Source organism: Lepisosteus platostomus, chromosome 18 (genome assembly GCF_059453375.1).
Source record: "Lepisosteus platostomus isolate fLepPlt1 chromosome 18, fLepPlt1.hap1, whole genome shotgun sequence".
Classification (NCBI taxonomy): domain Eukaryota; kingdom Metazoa; phylum Chordata; class Actinopteri; order Semionotiformes; family Lepisosteidae; genus Lepisosteus; species Lepisosteus platostomus.
In genome coordinates, this window is record NC_142628.1 from 10,755,877 (window position 1) to 10,778,667 (window position 22,791).

The 22,791-nt window shown below is 36.2% G+C and overlaps 1 protein-coding gene across 3 annotated transcripts in view; it reads left to right on the top strand.

The window, feature by feature from the left end:
• The window catches only part of LOC148645650 (protein kinase C-binding protein NELL1-like), a 161,768-nt gene that overhangs the window by 6,707 nt on the left and 132,270 nt on the right, over positions 1-22,791 (top strand). For all 3 annotated transcript variants that reach the window (XM_088611671.1, XM_088611670.1, XM_088611669.1), the window contains exons 3-4: positions 10,455-10,605; positions 17,284-17,454. In XM_088611671.1, coding sequence (XP_088467797.1) covers positions 10,455-10,605; positions 17,284-17,454 — 322 coding nt within the window. The remainder of the gene's footprint in view (positions 1-10,454; positions 10,606-17,283; positions 17,455-22,791) is intronic.

A 22,791-nucleotide genomic window follows, 5' to 3' on the forward strand; every position in this document is an offset into this window, starting at 1 on the left:
ATAAGTGCTATATTTGTTGAACTGTGTGATAAGTGAAGATGGGGAAGCTTCTGTCGGAAGGTTTCCTTCCATCTGTGAATGTTATTTCAGGTCTTCCACAGAGTTCTTTGCTTTCCATATCTCTTTTAAGGAGGAGTGTTGATTACAAAGAATATAATAAACCATATGGTACTGCATTTAGGATGTAATAAGTGATTAATAGCAACAATTGCCAATATCAAAAACCATATTCAGACATTGCATCACTTCTGCTGTTTTGCCACACTACTTTCTTTATCTTAGCTGGATAACAATCTTTAGATTGAACATTGAACTCAGTTACTTTATCAGCAATCATTTTAAAGATTCAGTCATGATCATTTTTTCCAGGAAGAGGAAATCCTCCTGGAGGAAATGCTCCTTTAATGTTTTACGTTGAGGAATCATTGAAAGGTTATCTTTCTGTAGAGTAGCCTGGTACCTTTTGTCTGTTGGGCATAGTCCAATTTCCCAGTTGAAATGTTTTACTTGGCCTAAATCACATAGTGATGTTAAAGAGGTGTGTCTATTGGTGTGTCCTGTGTTCTCTTCATTTTATGGATGTGTTGTGGAAAAAATCTACCATGTAGAGTACCTAATATGTACTAAAGATTTTAAAATATGTAGTTTACAACACTTAGGTTGTATAACCTTAATCCTCTATGTCATTGGCAGCCAGGTAACTGTCAAAAATAGTTTTTTCTGAAAAGAAAATTCGTTTTTGTTATTGTTGCATAGAACCTGGGATTCTGCCCTAATCTTTCACAATTAATCAGATGGTTTTGCCGTTTGAGATTAGGATCAATAAGCAGATTCTTCTCTTTCCTAAAATCGTCTCTCTATGGGTATTGGCGACTTGTAGACTAATTCATACACCGTAAGGAAACGCCTTCCTGAAGCACCAAAGCCTCATGGTTCCAGGGTCCTGGGTTCAGAACCTGGCTTGGTAGAAGAATCTGGTCTGGTGAACTCAGATCCGACCCCTGAAAATGGCGCCAAACCACTCCAAAGACCAGAGAAAGTATTCCGGACATTCTGCTGCCCGAGAAAGCTCACTTGAGGTGTTGCAGTTGATTTCTCTCTCTGTATAAATGAACGGAACAATACGGAGAGCATCTACTCCCAGGTAGTTTGATTTGTATAGTGTCAGGTGAGACAACTCGAGGTCCTTCGGACAGATTACTAAGGCCTGTTTGAATATTTAGGGAAACTAAACGCATTGCACGTTGCTGTGTTAGATCGATGAAAGATTATACAGTTAAGTCTCGACCTCAGGCCAGACAGTATCCTCAGCTGATTAAGGAGCTGCTAAGGTTAATGGCCAAGCTTAAGGATTGAAGGGCTAGAACATCAGGTTTTCTGAGCTTCTCTCAGTAGGAGCATCCTATACATTAGAGAAAATATGGTTAATGTACATGAGTCCTCTGTGCCCATGCTACTGTACCTTAGAGAAGGATCTGCTACAATATTCTCACTGTCTTTTTATGTAGTTTTTCACCAGCTGCTCCAGTGTCCCTCCACCATCCCAGGATGTGGTGTTCAGGCATGTTGATCATTTCTACATTGTTCCTTTCTCTTTGGCACTCAACAGACAGTCCAGGATAGGGCACATAGCCATATATCATCTGGCCTCATGATTCCAGGATAGGCTCCAGCTTGCCTTGAATCTTTCTTAAGTTTCTTATGGGTACACTAGTATCGAGTTCAGTATATCTGTTCTCTCTTTATCGTTGTTACAGTATGTTAGGGTTTCTATACTGTAAATGCCTGGCATGGTCAATAGTTCTATATGTGTGCACTTAGATTTATGAATGCTTTGGAATGGATGAGATGGCTGGATGGGTAGGTTTATGTGGGAATTCATATTTGTAAAGGACTTCTGGAACAACCTCCTCTGGTTAGCCTGCAGTGACTAGTCAGTCCTTCTCACCTCCTACAGCCTGTGCATGTCTCTTCATGGAATACACCCCCTCAATTAGCTGTCATCAGCTTCAGATACTGACCTTGAACAACCCCACACATGACTAACTGTGTGGGTGTCCCTCTGTATTCATACTGGCCAAGTTACATTTACTGTTCTCTTCATATGTTTTTATCCTGAGCCGTTTTTAGTCTTTTGAAGATCAGAATTATTCAGTCTATTATAAATTAGAAACAAATAAGACTCACATCGTAAAGCATTTTCAGGTGTCTGAAGATATAAATTGTAATTCTAAAGCAGAAGAGCAATTTTCTATACTGCTTTAATAAATCCATCCATTTGCTTATCCAATATAGGGAGCCAGAGCCTATCCCAGCAAGCAAAGGGAGAAGGCAGGATACACCTTGGATGGGACGTCAGTCCATCACAGGGCACACACAGACACGAACACACTCGTGCCACGCCAATTTTCCCAGAAGCCAGATAATGTACCAGTATGTCCTTGTGAGAGGAAACCAGAGCACCCAGACCAAACCCACACAAAGCTGGGGAGAACATACAAACTCTATGCAGATAGCACCCCAGGGCCCCAGTGCTATAAGGCAGCAGTACTAACCACACTGCCTCTGTGCCACCCACTGTTTTAATATCTTTATTCCAACTTTACTCAAATTGTCTTAACTAGCTTAAAATACCCCCACATCTTTTAAAACTTGTAATGGACCTTGGTAGGACAAGAATCTAACACCCACATAATTGCCTTTATATAGCTAGTCATAAAAAGCTCTAGAATCTTTAATATAGCTTTTTAGCTCTACTTTCAGTCATCAAAAATGAACAAGTTATTTTGTTTACAAGTGAGTTATTTTCCCACTGTCTTATACATTGTTGTTTAAGCTGTATATCGAAAACACCCTCCAGGATATGCATTCCTACTGGTACATTCCTGTTATGAACTGGTATGGAAATAAATACATGTCAGTGTAATATTCTTCAGTAATTAATTTTGTATGATGTCTCTGCTGGGGATCAGGTACAACTGAAATATGATTGTCAAGCTGCTGCATATATTCATGTAAATAAATGACCACTGTCTTCTGTAATCAGCTGGTATTGAATTAAAGAGTGTTGTGATGATCAGGTCAGCACATCAGCCATGTGTTTGATATTGCTTGATAATCTCATCAAAATGTGAAGACATCAGAAGTGGGTTTCATATAAAGCAATCTGTAAAACTAAGCCATTCACTATGCTTTGCAGGATATAAAATTGTTGGGGCTAAAGAAAATCATACTATGAATAAATCTGTAAATAATATTTATGCAGTAGGAGTCTTTTGGGTGAATTATCACTTCGATTCATGTTATTTATGAATTACATAAATTTGTTCATGTTGCTTTATTATTTCAGTAACTTTGGTTATTAAGGTCAAAAATATTGTTGACACACCTTGAAAGTATATGTATATTTGATTCTAAATTATCACACACCTTCAGAGAATGTTAACCTTTTATCTCCTTTTTGTCTTCATGCTTGTATTTCCTACTAGCAAAAGACAGTGAAAATTCATGATTTTGTTATTATACTTCATCTTCCCCCAAAATAACAGTACTTATTTCAAAATCCAATCATCCAGCCTTTAGCAGACCTGTAGCTCACCCTGGTTTATATATTTTTCATGCTTTGTTGCAAAACTAGTGATAAACAACACCTTAAGACCATCAGGGTTAATGTTTCCCTCATATTTAATAACTCAGACACTAATTACCTAATGAGCCATACAATATCATTAACATATAACATCTAGAAATAGAACATAGCTCTTCAAATTTTCATTGTGCACCTTTAATTCAAAACCCTTAACTTTTAAATTAAGCAATTTTGTGACCCATAGAATATTCTTTTTGAGAAACCCTGTAATTATATCATTCATTCATATTTTAAACATATAAACAGGCATAAATTATAAACCAGCCATCTGTGCAGTCTTCACTTGTGCATTGTGTTTTATTTGTATTAGAGACTGCATTCATTTTTTCCTTATTGAAAGTTTGGCATAAATAGATTTTTTTAATCTTGAATTTTGCAGGCACAGTGTATGTCTTTTATTTTTGGAATACTGTTTTTCATTTTAATTTTCAGTCATTCTAATGATTACATTCCTCAAAGTTTATATGTCACTCAGCAAATAGCCAATTTCAGGTCCATTACTAGAAGATAATAGAAGTAGCTGCCTTCTCTGTATGGACATTAGGCATGTAATTCAAAGCCTATTGCAACTTAAATGTTGTATTGTGCTTGAGGTGTATTTAAAATTCCAATTACAACAACTGCCGTTTTGCTTTAATACATCAAGTCCAAAAACCATCAGTTGCAATGGTGCTTAAGTTGTGCACAGTATGTGTTATCTCTATCAGTTCTCTGATTTTTTTTAAATTAATTTTTACATAAAAGGTGATTTGTTTTTTTTTAAAGGGGAATATAGCCTTCTTGGTGTTACCCTTTAAAAAGAGAAATGTATTTTGTTGTGACATTCTTGGATTGTAAACTGATCATGTGAAGCCCCATCAGGTTTGATTTTTTGTTGTTGTTGTTGTTGTTGTTGTTGTACTAGAGCAAGAACCAAGATTATCCTGAATACATTTGGAATGCAATTTAGTGAAACACCCTGTTTTTGCACTTCTGTCAAGTAAAGAGCTGACAACCTGTCAGTGGTAAATCCTAAGACATTTTGTGTAATGTGAGCAAGTAACGACGAATACATTGCTTACAGGTTAGTGGAGGAAAGAGAAAAGACCAACGGCTCAAATGTTTATTCAAAAGAGGATGGGCATTGACGCTTCTCTCCTAAATTAAATTGGTAAATCTCATATCTTAGATGCGAAAACAGTTGTATATTTCCAAGGAAATTGAGCTTTTCAGTAAAACAGTGTCAGAAATAGTGATGTGAGCACGGTTCTTTATATTCCCGGGGGGCTGAGCGTGGTTGTTTTCGTGACACTTGTAAGGAAACAGCCAACAGAATCTAACAGTTAAGAACTGTTCTTCTTGAAAACATTATCTGAAGTCTCGTTTTAAAATATAAAGATGGCTGCAGTTTTTCTTCTTTTGTCGTGTCTCTGAAAAACTGATAAGACTTTGTGTGCTGTTTTTGGGGGAAAAACAATGCTAGAAAATTCCCATTTCGTAATGTTCAGTATATGTGTCATGTGATCTAGGTCTGTTAGGTGAGCTAACCCTCTGAAATTGAAAGGTCTACGACCTGCAGGATTTGTGTGTGCAGTGCAGCTGTGTACATGTGGCCTGCATGATTAGTAAAAAAAAAAAGTTGCCCCATTTCTAAGTAACAAATATGCAGTTTTCAAATGTGAAAATAACCGAGAGTGTCTTGTAAGGGATTATTTATTAAAGTGAAGTGATTAAATGGTATTTGGGTCATATTGGCTACCCAATGGTTATAATACCTGAATCTGCCAAAACATGCAATTACATTGCTCATAAATTAGGAACTAATTCGTTTACAGAGAAATGTAACATGGCCCAGAAGAAGGTGGAGTTTGGAAAGCATCCGTTCTCTGTACTTGATTTCCTCTTGATTCTGATGGTTTTTTAGAATCACTGTTGGGTTGTTAAGATACTTTAAAACGATTACATTTTGTCAAGACACATTTTATTGACTGTTCAAATTGTGGAGGGATGACACATTCGCCCTAGTTATTACCATGCCTCCTAATTTAATGAAAACCCATTAAAGTGAAACAATAATTAAAATGAGATATAAACTCTGTAGGAGGCAGGAGTGTGAATCCTTTGAGTATGACATGCTGATCTTATGCACTATGCAGCTGCATCTCAAGGAAATGTCAAAAGCTGAAGGAAAAGAACTCGCCGCAAATTAGCATAATTTAAACTGGAAACCTTTTCCCTTGAGCTGTAAACTCAATAAAATGTGTACACAGAAGATGCAGAGCATGCGAGTGCCGATTATCAGTTCATGCTAGAGATGTTGTAAGCCTCAGATTGGATTCGCATTGAGCCAAGATGTAGTTTAACAAAGTCTGATCTTGGATTACTGTTTCTGTCAACCTTGATTTGATTACTGCATGGAACAAAAGACATACATAAATGATCTTCCAAAGAGAAAAAGCATTATACATATTTGCATGCATCACAAAGGCAAGTGATAAATGTTTTCAGAAATAAGTGGTCTGGTGTCTTTGATCCTGGCGTTCTTCTCATTTAGTAGGACTGTGTGACAGTTATGTTACAAATAGATGCCTGTTTTGTCTTTAAGGTATATAGATAGATAAGGACTCCATGGGAAAACAATCAAATACATGTACAGGATTTTGTCAGGAATTCCTATGGAAAAATCAAATGTTAAATGACCTTGGTGTGAAAGTCCTGACAGAATGTTACAGTTTGATAAATGTATTTTCTTAATTATGTAATGTATAATAACTTGCTCCAATGTCAGACATTGCAATTGTCACACATTTACCAAACAAAGTTTCAGACCAGGAAGTTGATTGTTGTTCAACATGGGCTTTTTGATTGTATCGTATAGGAAGATGCTGAAGTACTGAGTTTGTTGTTTGTGGCTGATGGGCTGGTTGAAGTTTTTTTGTGTCCATGGGCTTGTTGTTAAATTTAAGTACTTAAAAAAAAAAACAGCTGGCAATGGCTCAGTGCAGTTCAGTAACAAATGAAAAAAGTACTTTAAAAACTCCTGTGATGTTGAAGTGCCTATTGCTGACCTGACAAAGGGTAGCATGTGTGCTATAGAATTCCATTAATTAAAAAAGGGCTTTGCTATTGAAAAATTGAATCGGCGTCCTTTTAATTATAATGACTTGACCAAATCCCAGTGGTCTGCTGACAAGTTTGCCATTATTAGGAGCTGTTGTGCACTACACTTTCAATTTATGCTCTAAATCTGCTATGAGATTGTTGCATGGCCTGAGAAATAGATTTCATTGCACAGTAAGTGTAAGTAATTGTTGTATTGGTTAATGGTGGAATTCATGCTTCATGGAAGTTCCTACTGCATAATTGCCCTGGGTATTTACTTATGTGGGCTTATTTAGGGAATTTGCAGCCTGTGGCCAATTATGATACAGGCCAGTTTCATAATTAGGCTACACTAGCCTACACAGCGAGTGCTTTCGAAATGCAAATGGACAGACACCTGGTTGTCCTGATTTATTTCCATTTGCTAGTCTGGTGGTTGTGCATTTTGAGGAAATTAGAGCAGAACCCAAGGGTCCATTTAATAAACTGCTTCACTGTGAAGGGGGAGGTCTGTGGGCCTCAGGATGCACTGTAGCATTGTCACCAATGCCCACTGATAAATCTCATGAAAAGGCGTTTCCCATTGGAACATAAGGTATTTCCCTCGCACAACTAAAGCCTTTATAAGGATCTTGTAATAGTTGGATGATCTATAACAATAATAGACTTTAGTAAAATTGGGTCATAATGTTTTTGTATGAGAAGAACATTGTAGCATATAATATTCATTTAAATGGAAATGAGAGTATCATCGGGAATAAGTGTATTGCCCAAAAGGATGGAAAATGTTGATCACCGTAGTAAAAATTAGAGCAGGTAGTAGTATCTTTAAGATATAAAGCTAAAAAAATATAAGCACTTTCTTTTCTACAGTTTGCTATTTCTGAAAATAATGTGTATAAGGTTTACCTTTCACACTGTGTCTGAGCCAAACACGATATAATTAATTTTCTAATTTAGTAGTGATTGTGGGAGTATGCTGTGATATAAAAAGCTAATCTTGGAACAGGGAAATAAGTGTTCAAAGAGAGGGCATTATTGAACATGGAATAGGCTCTGCGTTCTTGTCATGGTCTGATGCAGTGGTCGTTAGCTTGTAAGGTTGTGAAGATTGCCAGGGGCTGTATTTAATGAATCTCCCTGAAATACCAGGGTGTGCAAATCTCCCTATTTTCAGGTGGTTAGCCTTGCACACCTTGTGAACACAACTTATTAAAAAGCAAGGTTGATTTAATCAATGGTAGTTCACATTTTCCACTAACTAAATTACCTGTGTTAGCCAAACAATTCAGCATTACTGACATTGTGTACCAGACTCTTCTGTGGATTCAGATTTTTCCCTCTGTCAGTCACGTCTGCAGAGGCCAATATGTATGATAGTGCATATGAGTGTTAGAATGCATCTTTTTCACCCTTAATATTTATGTTCTTTATGTAAACGTCCAGGAGGAGTACGTCTGTAATCAACAAGTGATGCTACATTAATATGTATTAGAAAAACAATTTAATATATCATTTCCTATTATGACCAATATAGACCATTGGTTTGGAGCAGTGGTGGTCAATTTTATTTGCTGAAAAATAATTTCTAACTCCTGCTATGTTGTAGCTGCTATGCTGTGTTCAGTGTCCAAATTAAAAAGGGAAAAGAAAGTACTGTACTTATTTTGTAGTTTTTGCACCTCATAATGTTACCATTTTTCTGGTGCTGAGGTAAAAGTACAATTTTGATACATTTGGACATTGTTTTTATAAGACAACTGTGTTCTGGTTTTTGTGGTATTGGAATACATTTCTTTATAATTGCTAAAAAATAATAATGTCATGCGTTATACAATAGAAGAGGAGTTCAACTGAGAAGGCTTGGTGTAAAGGCACTGGAAGGAGGCAGCAGGCAGAACCTCTCCAGAGGCTGCTTGGATTTAGTCTGTCTGTGAAGACATTTCCTGCTGACAGCGGTGTCTTTTCAGCATGAGCTTCACATGTTTCTTTGTCTTGTTGAGTGTGGAGTAACAGGCTTACTTAATGTGAGCAGCAATATGTTTTTAAGCAGACAAGCAGAACAGATGCCTGTCCATTTACTGTGCGGTACAGCCTCTTAGTTTGAAAGCTTTATAAAGATACCTCTACAAACTCACTCACTTTCCTTGAGCTAAACCTGATGAACTGCTATACAATGATGGTTAGGCTTAATGAGATATAATTAACATGTCTCACACCGTCACAAATTTCCTGTTAGTCAGATCAGAAATTACATATTGTTGCAATAATCATTATCGCAATTTGTCTGGAAATCCTTCTTTACAGAGGGAGAGCTGAAAATTACTACAAGATGAAAATGTATTTTTTAGTGTAATGTGGTTATTTCCTTGATAATGTCTTTTAGCATGTGTAAAGAGAAATAAAACAGAAAATTACAAATGTTTATAGCCAGTTCACTATGCATTGTTCTTCAAAGTCTTTAATACAACCTCAAATGACTGCTCATATACCATACATTCTAAGATGTATAACAAACAAGCGATTCAAAGAATACTCATGTCATCTTTCTGTTGGAAGACATATTCATGGGGGGGAAGTTCTTACTAGCGTGTTGTTATAATTTACAGTGATCTGAATTTAGGTCAGGCCAGAAGTGAGAAGTCTGGTGAAATTCTGTATCTACCCCTTGAGAGACAGCAAGCAAGCTCAAAAACAGACTTTAATGTACAGGTAGCTTCCTTTAGAAGGAGACAAAAGGTGAAAGTTCAGTGATTTTAGTATTGGAGATTGAATTATCCTCTCCCCCACAGCTGTTCAATACAGGGACATTTGGGACGTATTGTTGGGAGAATTTGGAGTGAACTAGATATAGCTTCCCTATGCTGTGTCAGCTGTGTGGATCTATTGAAGATTGCAGCCGTTTGTACCAGTATTCTTCATAAGCCCTAAAAATTACTGCATCATGAATGAAAAAATATATTCTTTGATTTTCATTTTCAGGTGAAAAACTCTAAACCACTTATTTTATATAAGAGCAGGTCAGCGGCATTCTTTGGTGTTTTCTTGAGCTTGCCGTGCAACCCCAGGGATATTTAAAACATACTGAATGGAACAAGTGCAGAATGGCATTCTGTCTTATAGTTTTCTGTGACAAACTCAATCTGATTGCAAAAGAAACATGCAGTTGAATGCAGAATGCACTCTACTGTGGATCCAGAGAGCTGTTGCTTTCCAACACTCAGCTCATCTGGTTTATCTTCAGCAGGTTTATGAAAAATTATGAGTTGCAGGTTTTCTGGGTAGGGAAGATGTCTTTTGAGCTGAAGAATGTGAATGATTGGCACACATTTATGCATTTTTCCTGACCCTCTATGTTTTTTTAACCAAGCTTTTGAGTGTGATGGATGCCATTCAAATTTGTAATTTGCTTTTTAAAAAGAGAAGAGAGGATATATTAAGCTTTTGTGTATAATGTAGTAAGGAAATGAAAAAGAAATCAATTATAGCAGTGTAGCTGTTGCATATTCTATCTTTAAACCAATTTAAAAATGTATTTTTATCAACCTGTTCTGTGAATTTATTTGAACAATTATGATGTTTTATGATAGGATGATACAGGTTTTCTAGTAGGAATGTAGTAGTAGATTCTAGTAGTCAGTTGCCTATAATTTTTGCATTTATTGAATGTACTGTAGATTCTGTTGATTTAAATGTTTTCTTACCCTTTTTGCACATTTTCTAGATGTAGAAAGAGAAGTCCATGCTCCACCACATGTTGCTGAGAAGATTGTTCAGCTCTTTAGGAATAAAAGTGAGTTCACATTCCTTGCGTCAGTCCAGCAGAAGTCATTAACTTCAGGGATAATATTCTCCATCCATGACTCAGACCACAGGTAATATATTTTTATTTTAATTGTTTTGTCTTCTGACTCCACAGTTCTTGGTAATTGTTTTCATGGGTTTCATCCTGCCCGTTCCCATGAAGAACTGATCAAAACATGCCATCAGTTAATAACTAATATTGCACGTTTCATGCCAAAGGATCCCAAAACTCTACGTATATGTAGGGACCGTCTTCATTCTCCATTTATACAGAATGACACGCAGCATCTGCTCTGCTCGGCAGATCAGATTGCGAAGCGAAAAATCACTTCATCGGTTAAGTAAAGGGGGAAATGTTCGTAGGCTAAATCGAGCAATTCTGGAGAGGACAATGGGATTAACACCCCTAATCTCCCAAATTGTGCCATGGGATTTTTAATGACTAAACATTCAGGACCTCGGTTTAATTTCTGATCTGAAGACCAGCACCTCCTAACAGTCTTTGCTGTTACCATACTGAGGCATTGGTTACAGTTCTGTTTCACAGGATAGAATGCCACTATCACAATAACACAGCTTTTAGCAGAACCCTAATTTTTCTTGGAGGTTTCCTGTCCCAGTTACTGACCATAGACAACTTTAATTATCTGATGCGAACAGACTGCAGGGTAGTAATCCTATTGCTCAATGTCATGCCCTTGACAGGTCCTGTTTTTTTATCTGATTAATTTTATCTATAGGTGAAAGGGAATTGATCCCACATTGCCTATGGTTCAGTGAAACAATGCATTTTCCTGTGGGCTGAAACCAATGATATAATAACCATAAAAGTCCTTGCACCTTTCAATCAGAATGATCCCAAAGTAATGACCACTTAAGTGGAGACCCCACCATGCACACCTGAAGATCAGTACCCACTTGGGTGATGTGATATTGAATATTCTGCAATTTCGTCGTACACCGTATTATTATTATTGTAGGGTTTTGAGGTATCCAGTCTCTATAGTGAGATATAAATCAAGGATATTCTGTGATCATCCTCTCAATTGAAAACATCTCCAACAGTATCTGTTGTAAATTTGGATACGTATGTGGGAGGGTGTGAATTTGCCTGAAAGCGGAGGTTAATTAATGCACAATGACTGTAGTATAAAGTAATTACAGTAAATAAACCACCTAGGATAGTATTTTTCATCTATTCTTGAACTATCCTAGTAGAATGAGGGATAAAGTGTTGAGGAAAAATGGTATTTTTACCCACTGCTCCCCAGCCACTCACAGGGTCACTTAGCACAGTGGGCATATTTAGTTAATTACCATCCTGCCTCTATTGGAAAAATCCAGGCGAAGCAAATGTCAGTCTTGACTAAATAGGGCCATTTGAAATTCATCGAATTTAATTTTAGCTCACTGTGAATTGCTACTGTTTTTTCATTTTTTTTTAGAGCAGTTTGCTGCTTTCCCAACCAGCTAAAATTCCCATTCACTTTTAATGGTTTTTGAACCCCCCCCGTCTTAAGCTGCTGTGAACTGTTGCATACTGGCAGTTGTGCAGCCAAAAGGAATCTAGGACAGTAGTGTTCCATTATTCAGAAGGAAGAGTTGCTTATCATAACTCCACACACAGACCAGAAAACAATGAGCAAAGAGACTGAAGTTTTATATTTTCCGGGGACTTTACTAAAGGGGTGTTCTCACTGGTGTTCTCACTGCTTTCTTTTATTCTTTCCCTTTTGAGCTGCCTTAGTTCTCTTTCTTTTGCCTTATGTGCTCTTCATTTTGTGTGCATTGCCAGGTTTTCTATGGGAGATAGCATATTTCTGAACTCCTGTTTGTCTGTCTGTGGGGTAGCATATGTTGTTTACTGAATGCTGAAAAATGCAGATCATAGTGTCGAGAACACAGATTTATTTTTAACCCAAGTTGTAATAAGATGTTTTGGGAACCTTCTTATATTTTATCACTCATGAGATGCACAAAAAAATCTACCCCATGAGAACGGTTTGTTACTGTTTTCATCTTCACATTCATAAACTGCGAGTGGTGAAGTGCATACTTTGATATTTACAGACTAACTTGCAGCAGGTACATTTTAGCTGTACAGTATCTTAGGAGACAGCATGATCAAAGTGGCAGCATAACTTTTTTTAAGATGACTCAAGTGCCACTTCTTTTTTTTTTAAAAAGGCTTCAAGATTAGCCTTTAAGTGCCTGGAAATTCAGCTCATTCAGAAGGTTTAATAACACTTTTGCTTTTGTGTGGAAAGGAAATATTTCCCCATGCTGGTTTGATCAAGGAACTTTTTTTGATATCCAGAATCCTTCTTTTACTGTTTCCTAGGTTTCCAGTATTTCATATACTGCTGCAAGTGCTTTTTACAGAGTGTCAGTTTGCAGGCACTTTTTTAATTCTAAAATATACTAGAAGAAGAAAGCAAAATTTCTGCACCACCAGCAGTTTCCAACTACAGTATCAGGACCGTCTGTTATCAGTACAGGCATTTCAGTAGTGATGAGACTTAAAGGTAGAGCTGATTTTGCTGTTTTTTGCAGAGTGTACAGTGCTTGCAGACATTACGAGTTTTAAAGTACAATTTTATAGCTCTTAATTTGTTGAACACATTGTCAGTCAGTCCAAACTTTGCCTTTTATTACAAAAAGTCTTTGTTCTTTTTTTGCAGTTAATAGTATTAAAATTGAACATATTCATATTTGGAAGGTTATCTGCTTGACCTGATGTAAATGTCTTGTAAGATGGCATTTATGGAATTAGGATTTTCATTAAACAATTCAAGGTTTAAAATGCCCCTCTTGAGAAATAGAAAATATTCCCCACACAGGTATTTAATCTTCATAAACATCACAGAAAATCTAATCTGTTTTTTGGAGGTTTGTGAGACATTCCAGATATACATATTTTCTGTTCCTAAATCTGTTTTGTTTTGCATCTGGTTAATGCAGCAAACTAATTTTCTAATATTTAATGAGACTTACAGTAAGTTTCATATTGTTCTGGTAAACTTTAAAACAAAAGGACTGGCAGTAACTTCAATAACTTTAGATTGGAGATAGGAATGAAGAGGCTGTAATGTACCAGGTGTAAACAATGGAGAAATCCAGTTTTTATTTTTAATTGGTGAAGGTATGACGTGGTTGTCCTTCATCACTGTTGGCAGTGTACGTTCTCTTGGGAACTGTTTTTAAATGCCTACAGTTCTTTATCCAGCACTTTAATGAGCTTCAGATTGATGCACTACATCAAAATAAGGTTCTGAATTACTTTTTACCTTAAAAAGTCCCACATTTTATTTAAATTTTCAGATTAACTTGGATTTTTTATTAGTTTTTTTTTGTCAGTTTACCTAATATTATGCCCTAATACCAAAAGGTACTCATCTAGTCTTCCATTACTTATAGGAAGTAATGCCATTCAGAAATGTGCTGCATTTTTTCTTTTATTGCTTTCTTTTTTTATTAAGGCCATTCAGAGAATATTTCTTTTTCTCCAGCCTCTGCTTGCAGCCTCCTTAATTGTATTCCCTCGACAGCCGTGTACTAGTGGACCTAACAAATTGCAAAGCCTCAAATTCTAGAGCTTGCAGTTTAATTCCCAGTTTGACTTTGAAGAAATGCACTGAAATTTCAAATATGAAAAGGGTTAGTAGGTACAGATGTTTATTACTTTATATGATTATTCAGTAGTGTTTTTTTTAAAACGTATTCCTGTTATGGTACCTTCTAGCCAGTATAAAGCTGTGTATGTATTTTGGTAAATTCATTGGTATGTAAAAGAAAACACTTTAGCATTAATCTATGCAGTTGCATCTGTCAGTATAAAAATGCAAATACTTTGTTCCTGACATTCATCGCGAACAGTTTAGATTTGATTGAAATGAGCTGTCAGATTTCTGTTTACTTAACTAGAGTTATCCTTTAAAAAACAAATGGCAGGACACATCTTCCCAGTACCTCTACATATAACCAGATTTTTATTTGTGATGTGGATATGCAAATATTTTTTAGGTCATATAAAAGTGTTTTTTAATTAATAACTGGTAATTAGCAATGTGTTAATTGTTAGGTAAGACTGATGAGTGTTTTGTGCAGCAGGGAAGCGTAGTTACTATGGTTACTGTTTATAAAAAGGAACCTAGATCATTTAGTTAAGTGTGTATGCAGCATTGATAATAAACAGATTTACTTAGGATAAACTCAAAGCACAGTAGTGTATACTACTTATTTAGGTAAATTCAAAGCACAACTATGTATAGTACATAGATGACTTCTCCTTGTTTTGTGGAAAAACTGTAGAATGAATCACTTGAAAACACATTTTTAGAAATCATTCAGTATATTTTCATGGCCCATTTTTCTTGTATTGTTTCCCATTAGCCTTTATGAATTATAGTCCTAGGCTAGGCATAGTCGTGCCTTTTCACTTCTTTCTTCTACAAGTAATATTGTTTCCTATCCACCAGTCTTGAAACGGTTTTGAATAGAAGTAGTTATTGCATTTCTCCACTTTTAGAGCAGGGGCTTCACAATTCTGGAAACAAATGACTTTAACAGCTCATAAAAATGTTTTTTTTTTCTGGCAAATAATGTCATAATAACAGGATACTATGGAGGCTACAAAAGTGGTATTCATTTTTTAAAGCTGTTTAAAACATGCCATTTTTTTCTGGAAAATGTATGTACATACATGTGATTTGAGGTCCTCCAAAATAAATATGTGAGTTTATCTGCATTGCTTGATCCAGCAGAAATAGCGGATGTCGGCTAAGCAGTGTTTAACCAGTCCTTTGACTGTTAGTCATCATGGGTCGAAGTAGGATCCAAACACATAGTGGGTTTGGAGACTCACAGGTATAAGGTAATTTCTAAGAGCATTATTTCACTATTTAAAAATGGAAAAGAAACAAAAGGCCCAAATATAAAAAAAACCTCTAAAGGTTAATAATTAACATTCTGACCAGCCTGACTCTGTAAATATATCCTTCACCCACTCTGTTCTTGGGTAATGCTTTTGAAATGAGATTTTGTAATGGCTTACAGAACCAAAAAAAATGTTTTTAAATGATTGCAAAAGGGCAATAGTTTTCTATTCACTTTGCCTTGATAGCAGTGAAAGTTTTGTTGACCTTCTAGAGCTATTACAAATTAATATTTCAGAGTTCCTAAGCAAATGTTCTGAATTTTAATTTTTAGTCCCCTTTGCATATCTCTTCTCCTCTGAGACGCAAAATGACAAGAGCTGCAGAAGACAACAGTCTCACTAAATCTAGTCCAAGCTACACCTGTGGCTTTTCACTGAACATAGTGTCGAGTTAATACACTCCCACTGTGGCAAAGACTGGTATTAGCAGAAGCTAAAGAGGGGCTGATTGAGGAATATTGTTTTTGAAGTGTCTAATTTTAAATAGAAATTTTGAAATTTTCTGTGGAAACCACAAAAAATGGACATAGGCATTGAATTGTATTCCTAAAATATATTTGCACCCGCTCCTCTTCAGTCTTCATTTATGAAGATTTAAATTCACTGTAAGACCGTAACTACCACTTCTTAGGCCAAATGAATGTTTAGTAATCTTTCAGTAGTATCTAAGGAATGGTAGTGTACTTTAGAAATTAAAGTATTACACTTACTGTAATAAATCAGTGAATTACATTATTTTTAGAGTGTGTCTGTGTACAAACCTTTGTATGTATATACAGCTTTACATCATATTCATTTCTATGATGTTCTTGGTCAATGCTAATACACAATTATGAGACTAATCTTCACCCTCTTCACCCTCTCTCACTTTGTATTCGGTGTGACACTACTGTGGTTATTCCTATAAATATTTATGAGGTCTACTTGGATCTGGTAGCACAGCCAAGCTGAGTTTGTAGCAGTTGGGGGGGGAAATAAAATCTCATGCTCGGCTGAGTACAACTCCATCATTAATGATCTTTTCCCCTTTGCTCTTTATTTATCAAAGCTATCAAGAGCTGATCATGTACATATATTTCTACAGAAACACAGGCCCTCTGACCCTGATGTCTCTCAGTGCTGTGTTCCATCAATTGCTTTATTGAAGCTTTTTTATTGAGTTGGCCTCTCCTTTGTTGTGGCAGCTATGGGTAAAGAGAGTTTTGACCTCACCTACCTTTTTTTCTATAGTTTTTAAAAGATAGTTTTACTTAGCTCTTAGTGCCTGCAGCATCATTTATTAGCAAAGCGTTTGTTTGTTATAAGGAGGCAGTCATGAATCTCTAGAATATCAGCAATTTATTTTTTTGTTATCAAAAAGTTGATATCTCAAATTCAATAGTTTTATTATATGCCTACCCAAATTAGATTCACCAGTTGCTTATGACCGCAACTCCAGTATTTCACTGCAGCTATGGTTCCTCTGGCAACTTTTTGACCCATTCATCTTTTGACATGCTCCATGGTCTGCAGTGCTTCACAGGAGAGTTAACACTGATTGGTGCGTCTCTCACTGATTTTGCCGGAAGATTTCTGTTGCCTAACAAGACACAAGCATTTGTCTTTCACAGAAAACGGAAGATTCTGGCCCAGTAGTTTAAATAAGTTTAAGCTCCAGATATGTTAATTTTTTCTTTGCTTATTGTCATACTACAATTCTCTTTAGGTGGATTTGATAAAAACGTTGATATTCCCTACTTTACTGTGATGTGTGTATATTCTTGACGCAGGAGCAGGCTGTTGAAATCTTATTTCTTGTGACTTAAATCAACAGTTATTTTGAACTGGAGAGCAGTGGATTACGAGAAGAAATCAGATACCATTACCTATTCAACGGGAAACCCAGAAGGGAGTCTTTTCCTTACCGGCTGGCAGATGGACAGTGGCATAAGATCGCACTTTCTGTCAGTGCCTCGCACCTGCTTCTTCATGTAGACTGCAACAGGTAGGACATTTGCATCACACTTTGCATGTTGTGATCTTACAAGCATGTTACTTCCTGCAGCTTAAGGATAACTGAATTGTTAAAGGGGCAATCCCGAGCAAAGCAAAAATCAAAAGTAAACCAAACTGCGGCTCAGAATGAATTATGTCATTGTAAGAAAATTGCACACTCCAAAACATCTCCATGAAGCCACATTGTCGATCTTAAAAATGACTCCTCTCAGTGGAGCCACCTGGGCCACAGAAATGCAAGGAGAAGTACTTGTACTGATGCATTCTGGTACGTCATGCTCATTGCAGAGTCCCTGGACAGACTACAACATTTGTGTAGAGACAGCTGGGGGATGGAATCGACAGCAGTCTCAAAAAGCACTCTTGTGCAATAGTATGTGGCAGTATAGTGCATTTAGAAGTGTAATCTCGTGTCCTCTGGCCTTGGTAGTTAAAGTCCCTACATCTACTGTACGTTCAGTTTAACTGTAGGTATATATAAAAGCATACTTTAAATAAGGTGGATGAATAACACAATATGATCTCATCACATGTAAGAGCAGTGGCACAGAGGCTGCTTTGCATTGTGATTTCATCATATTTTCTATAATATCTGCATATTGCTTTTCAGCCAAGGCTTTATTATTGTTGTGATTATTCTTGTAACTGTGATTACTGTGAATGATAGATGTATTTCGACAGTCTCAGTTCTGATTTCAAGGATGTGAATTTTATTAATAACACTGTCAACAAAAAGGAAAGTGTCAGTCTGCAATCATTAAAATATATATTAAATTGATTATTGCAGATCAGTTTGAGAAAAGAGGTAATTACCTGTTTGACAACCTTGGCGTGTCAGACAAAATATACTCATGGGCTGGCTATAATACATCTGGTGAGCTGTTGCCCAATTATGGGTAGTTGATACATTCCATGACTCAAAAGTGTTCAGTCAGATTATGGAATACATTACATGGTTTTGTTTTGAATTGAAAGTTTAATTAGAAATAAGCATTAAGGTACAACACCATAGATGTAAACAATTAATATGTGAAGTAACTTAATTGTCTACTTACAATATATTACAAAATATACAGTAAAGGGCTGCTGTTTAACCATGAATAGTCTGCTTTTCTGTTATATGCTAAAATATTAAAACTAAATCTTGTCAAATCATAGTGTTCAAAATGTCTGAATGCTATTTTTAAATAAAATATATTTTTTAAATCAAATCTATTTTTATCAAGTTGAACATTTGCAGTTGCAACTTTTGTTTTGGCTTGTCTGAAGAGAGTGGCCCTTAGTAGGCTTTGCTGATAGAGTGGCATTTTGATGTACACCATGTCACGCCCCTTTGATGTTAAATCTCCTTTTTAAAATATAGTTATCCACGAAATGTAGAAGATGGATGCCTTTTCCTTTTTCCAATTCATTCTGTCTCACAGATAATGGATATGTAGATAATAGATGCGTGTCTCTTAGGGCTGTAATAGTTTAATTGATTCAACAGTGAGTTTGAGCAATGTGGGTTCTCATTGGCAGATCAATTCATCGATTGGACTACCAAGAGCATATATCCACTTTAAATAGGTAATTTTCTGTGGAATTCATTGTTATGGACATGAGTTTGTTACGGTATAAGTCCATTGTTTGAGCAACTTAAGAAATGGCTTTTTAGTCTCTTCTTTTGGTGTTCTGTGTTATGTCCATTACAAGTAGTGTTCTAGAATTTACTACATCAGAATGCAGACAACAGCCGATATTAAAAAAATTAGGTAACTCTTAATACCTAAGATGCCCTACCTTCTGTGATGCACAAAATCATCAGTTCTTCCTTTGTTAAAATTCTCCTTGTCCCTTTGGATAAGTCAGGCAATAGAAAGCTTTGTGCTCGAGATCTTGCTGAATGTGCTTGTCAGCGCTTGTCATCTCAGCACAGGCACATTGTAGCAAGTTGGTGACTTTCCAGATCGCTACAGTAAATATTAGCCTAAAGATTTTTGGACTAACAGTTCAGCTTGCTGGATGCTGAGAATCCTGTTGTTATGACTTTATTACTTTTTAGTAATAGTATCTGGCATGATGCAGATTGTGAGGTGATGCTGAGGGGAATGAATGCAGATGAGGGGAATTTGAATAATCTTGTTATACGGTGTAGCTCCCTGTTTAATAGCACTGCTTTTTAAAACCTACTGAATTTTAGAAAACAAACTTTGATACACATGAGAATTAAAAAGAGCAATATGGTATAACATGTTTTAAGTTTTTCCTCATGAAAATAGTAAATGGGGATAAAATGTAAGATTCTGTGCTTTGAATGCAACATTGCATCACCTATGAACATGTTTGTGATCATTGTAAGCCATATGGTATGGATCACTTAGTGGATTTTACTCAGATTCCCCTACATACAGTATGTGATCAATACATAGTGACTCCACAATTAGCTCAAACAATGGCATGCATTCTGTGAGGCATAGACTGGCAAAGACCCTGCAGATGTACCACCTAGATGATCCTCCATTATGTCTGTAAAGCAACTTCCAGATCACTGACATTATTTTCTAGTGGTTAATGTTGACATGTATCTATCCAGGTCATTGCGAGGGCTCCGAGTTGTTAATATTTTATGTTACTGCTGGCAAAAGAATGACATTTCATCTCAGATTGACACAGAACGTCTTGAGAGGTTCTTGTCATGAGAAGACAGCATTACCAGGGCAGTAAAAAGCTTAGGAAAGTGGTAACCCCCACCTTGCTAACTATCAGTTAGGTTACTGTACTAGCTTGCACATTAACTACAGTTGCTGTCTTATTGTAACTACATTTTATTATCCTGGTTAAGATATTTGACCACAACAACTCGTTTGATAATAGAGGATCATCTAAGATGTACTGTAGGCTACCCATGATGCTGTCCAAGGAAGAGCTTTCTGTTTTAAATGTTGATTTGATTTGTTTTTTAAATGTGATTTTCTGTGCATCAAGCCATAATTGTATTCTTTTTGCTATAGAGGCATTGCTATTGAGGATTGTTATTTTGTGCTCATTGAGAGTCTTTTCCTCACTTAGATACTTTAGTGACTTCCACTCCCTTTATTATTCATGATAAATCTTGTCTCCAACATTCATGAGCAGGTAAAGGACAGTATTTGTTTGTGATCTCGTGATTCAGCTGCAAGGGAACCCTAAACTTTTGTCAATTAGTAACATAGCTCTCAAGGGTCCAAAACTCATAATGCATGACATTTTCCATCAAAAATTGAGATTGCATACCATTTGTGCTATGTTGATGTTTTTTTGTATTCATGTACAAAAAACACATTGGTTAATTGGCAGATTTGCAAGCATCTACAGCAGTTTCAAAAATTTACATTCATTAATTTCTTAATTAACCTAGACTTGATGCATATATTTTAATTTAGTCCCAATGTGAGAGACTTGGAGCTTTATGATTACATACTGTACCATTGCAACTGTTGGCAGGCAAGTAATCTTGTAGTGTATTTCTATGAAACGCTATTTCAATATGCATTCTTGTGTACATTTTGTCAGAGTTCATGCGTATGTTTGGCTAGGCGGTTTGGCCTATGTGCAGCTGCTGGAAACAGTGACTACTGTTTTAATATGAAGGTATTGTATTGGACATTGATGTTATTGCAAGTTGAATGTAATCAGAAGTACTAAATGTTGTGCAGTATTAACATCCTTATAATATAAACTAATTCCTATTGGACTAAATGGCCCCATCACTGCACTGTTTCTGCCACCAAACAGTGATGTTATTTGACAGAACCTTTAATGCTTTCACTTGCCTACCTGTATTCCATCATGACCAAAGACCAAATGGATCGAAGAATCATCAGAAAGCACCATTTGTTTGCCAGTATTCTGGGGTTGTCAACCATGTTGGTATGCATGACGTGTACTTTGCACACAACTGAATCACAACTGATTCACAATGTCACCAGTATAGGTTCGCCCGATGTCTGTAATTAGGCATGTGGATGTTTTGAAACCATGCATATTTATTATACTTGTTGTCATTTTGGTATGCACAGGCAAAGAGTACGAATAAGGAATGTGAGCTCAAAGATCTTCTACAGGAGTAATACTGTTTTATTTATGATTGTTTTTACAGAACCTTATGGCACTGAACATAACCCCTCAGAGACACAGACTATCATATATGAAATGGTTTGTTAGCATTCTGCTTAATAATTGAGACAAACATAATTTTCATTGCATAGATTTTACAAAAATCTTTGACATTTTTCATTTGGACTTTTTGTAATTTGTTTCTTGAATATGATGATGTTTGCTGAATGACAAGCTTGATTTCTTCTTACCCAAACTAAGCTGTAGTAATACTAAAGTTGACATTGTAGTTGAGTCTTTGAGTGTGTTATTGAATCTCATAACGTAAAGTAACACTTTAACATCTTAGTGGGTACAGTATTTGAGACTTTTGCACAGTAGTGTGTGTATACTTCATAGATATTATAGACACATTGTGGTTATTTTCTTCAAATGTGGCTTGTGAGGTACTGTAGCAGTTCTTGAGAGCTGTGTACAGTGGTGATGCAGATAATTATGGATTAGATGATGTTTTGTTTTTAACATATACTTTGTCACACTTAACCACAGCTGTTTGGGTAACTTGTAAATATACAGTACAATCCATATGCTTTCAAGTTCAAGCAGCCTTGTTAAGTTTGCGTCTGTTGGTTAAAAATTAAGGTTGCAGTACCAGACTGAATGCTTCCCAGCTTCCAACGGCTGACAAATTAGGCATTGATAATTAGGCCTTCATTTTTCAAAATAATATGTTAATATTAACAATCTGGGTAATGCCTTTTGGGTACTTTGCCGTTCACAATGTCTCTCATTATGTGGTTATTGTTCATGTATTGCAGCAGGTGTTGTAGAGTGATTGTTAAAACAAACCACAGAAAGTGTAGCTATGTAAATTGTAGTGCAAACAGGCTGATATTGCAAAAATTGCAAGAATGTATACAATTTATCAAACAACATGTTTTTGCTCTGAGTGATTGTGGAAATTCTCAAATGCCAGAGCCCTTGGAACAAAGGTTATCTTTTGTAAACTGTTATCCTTTGACCATTTCAGTTGTTAGGAGCAGGCAGGGCTTAGGATTTCATCAGCAACATCTTTTTTTTGAATAAATTACTAAATTAATAATAAATTGGGTCACCTTGAACTTATTATGTACTCTAATGGCTCACTCAGAACACTGCTTGAACTTTGGGCCTCACAGTTATTAATATTCCATAGCCATTTTTTTCCAAAATCCGTTTGATTAATAAGATGACATTAGTTAACCATGTC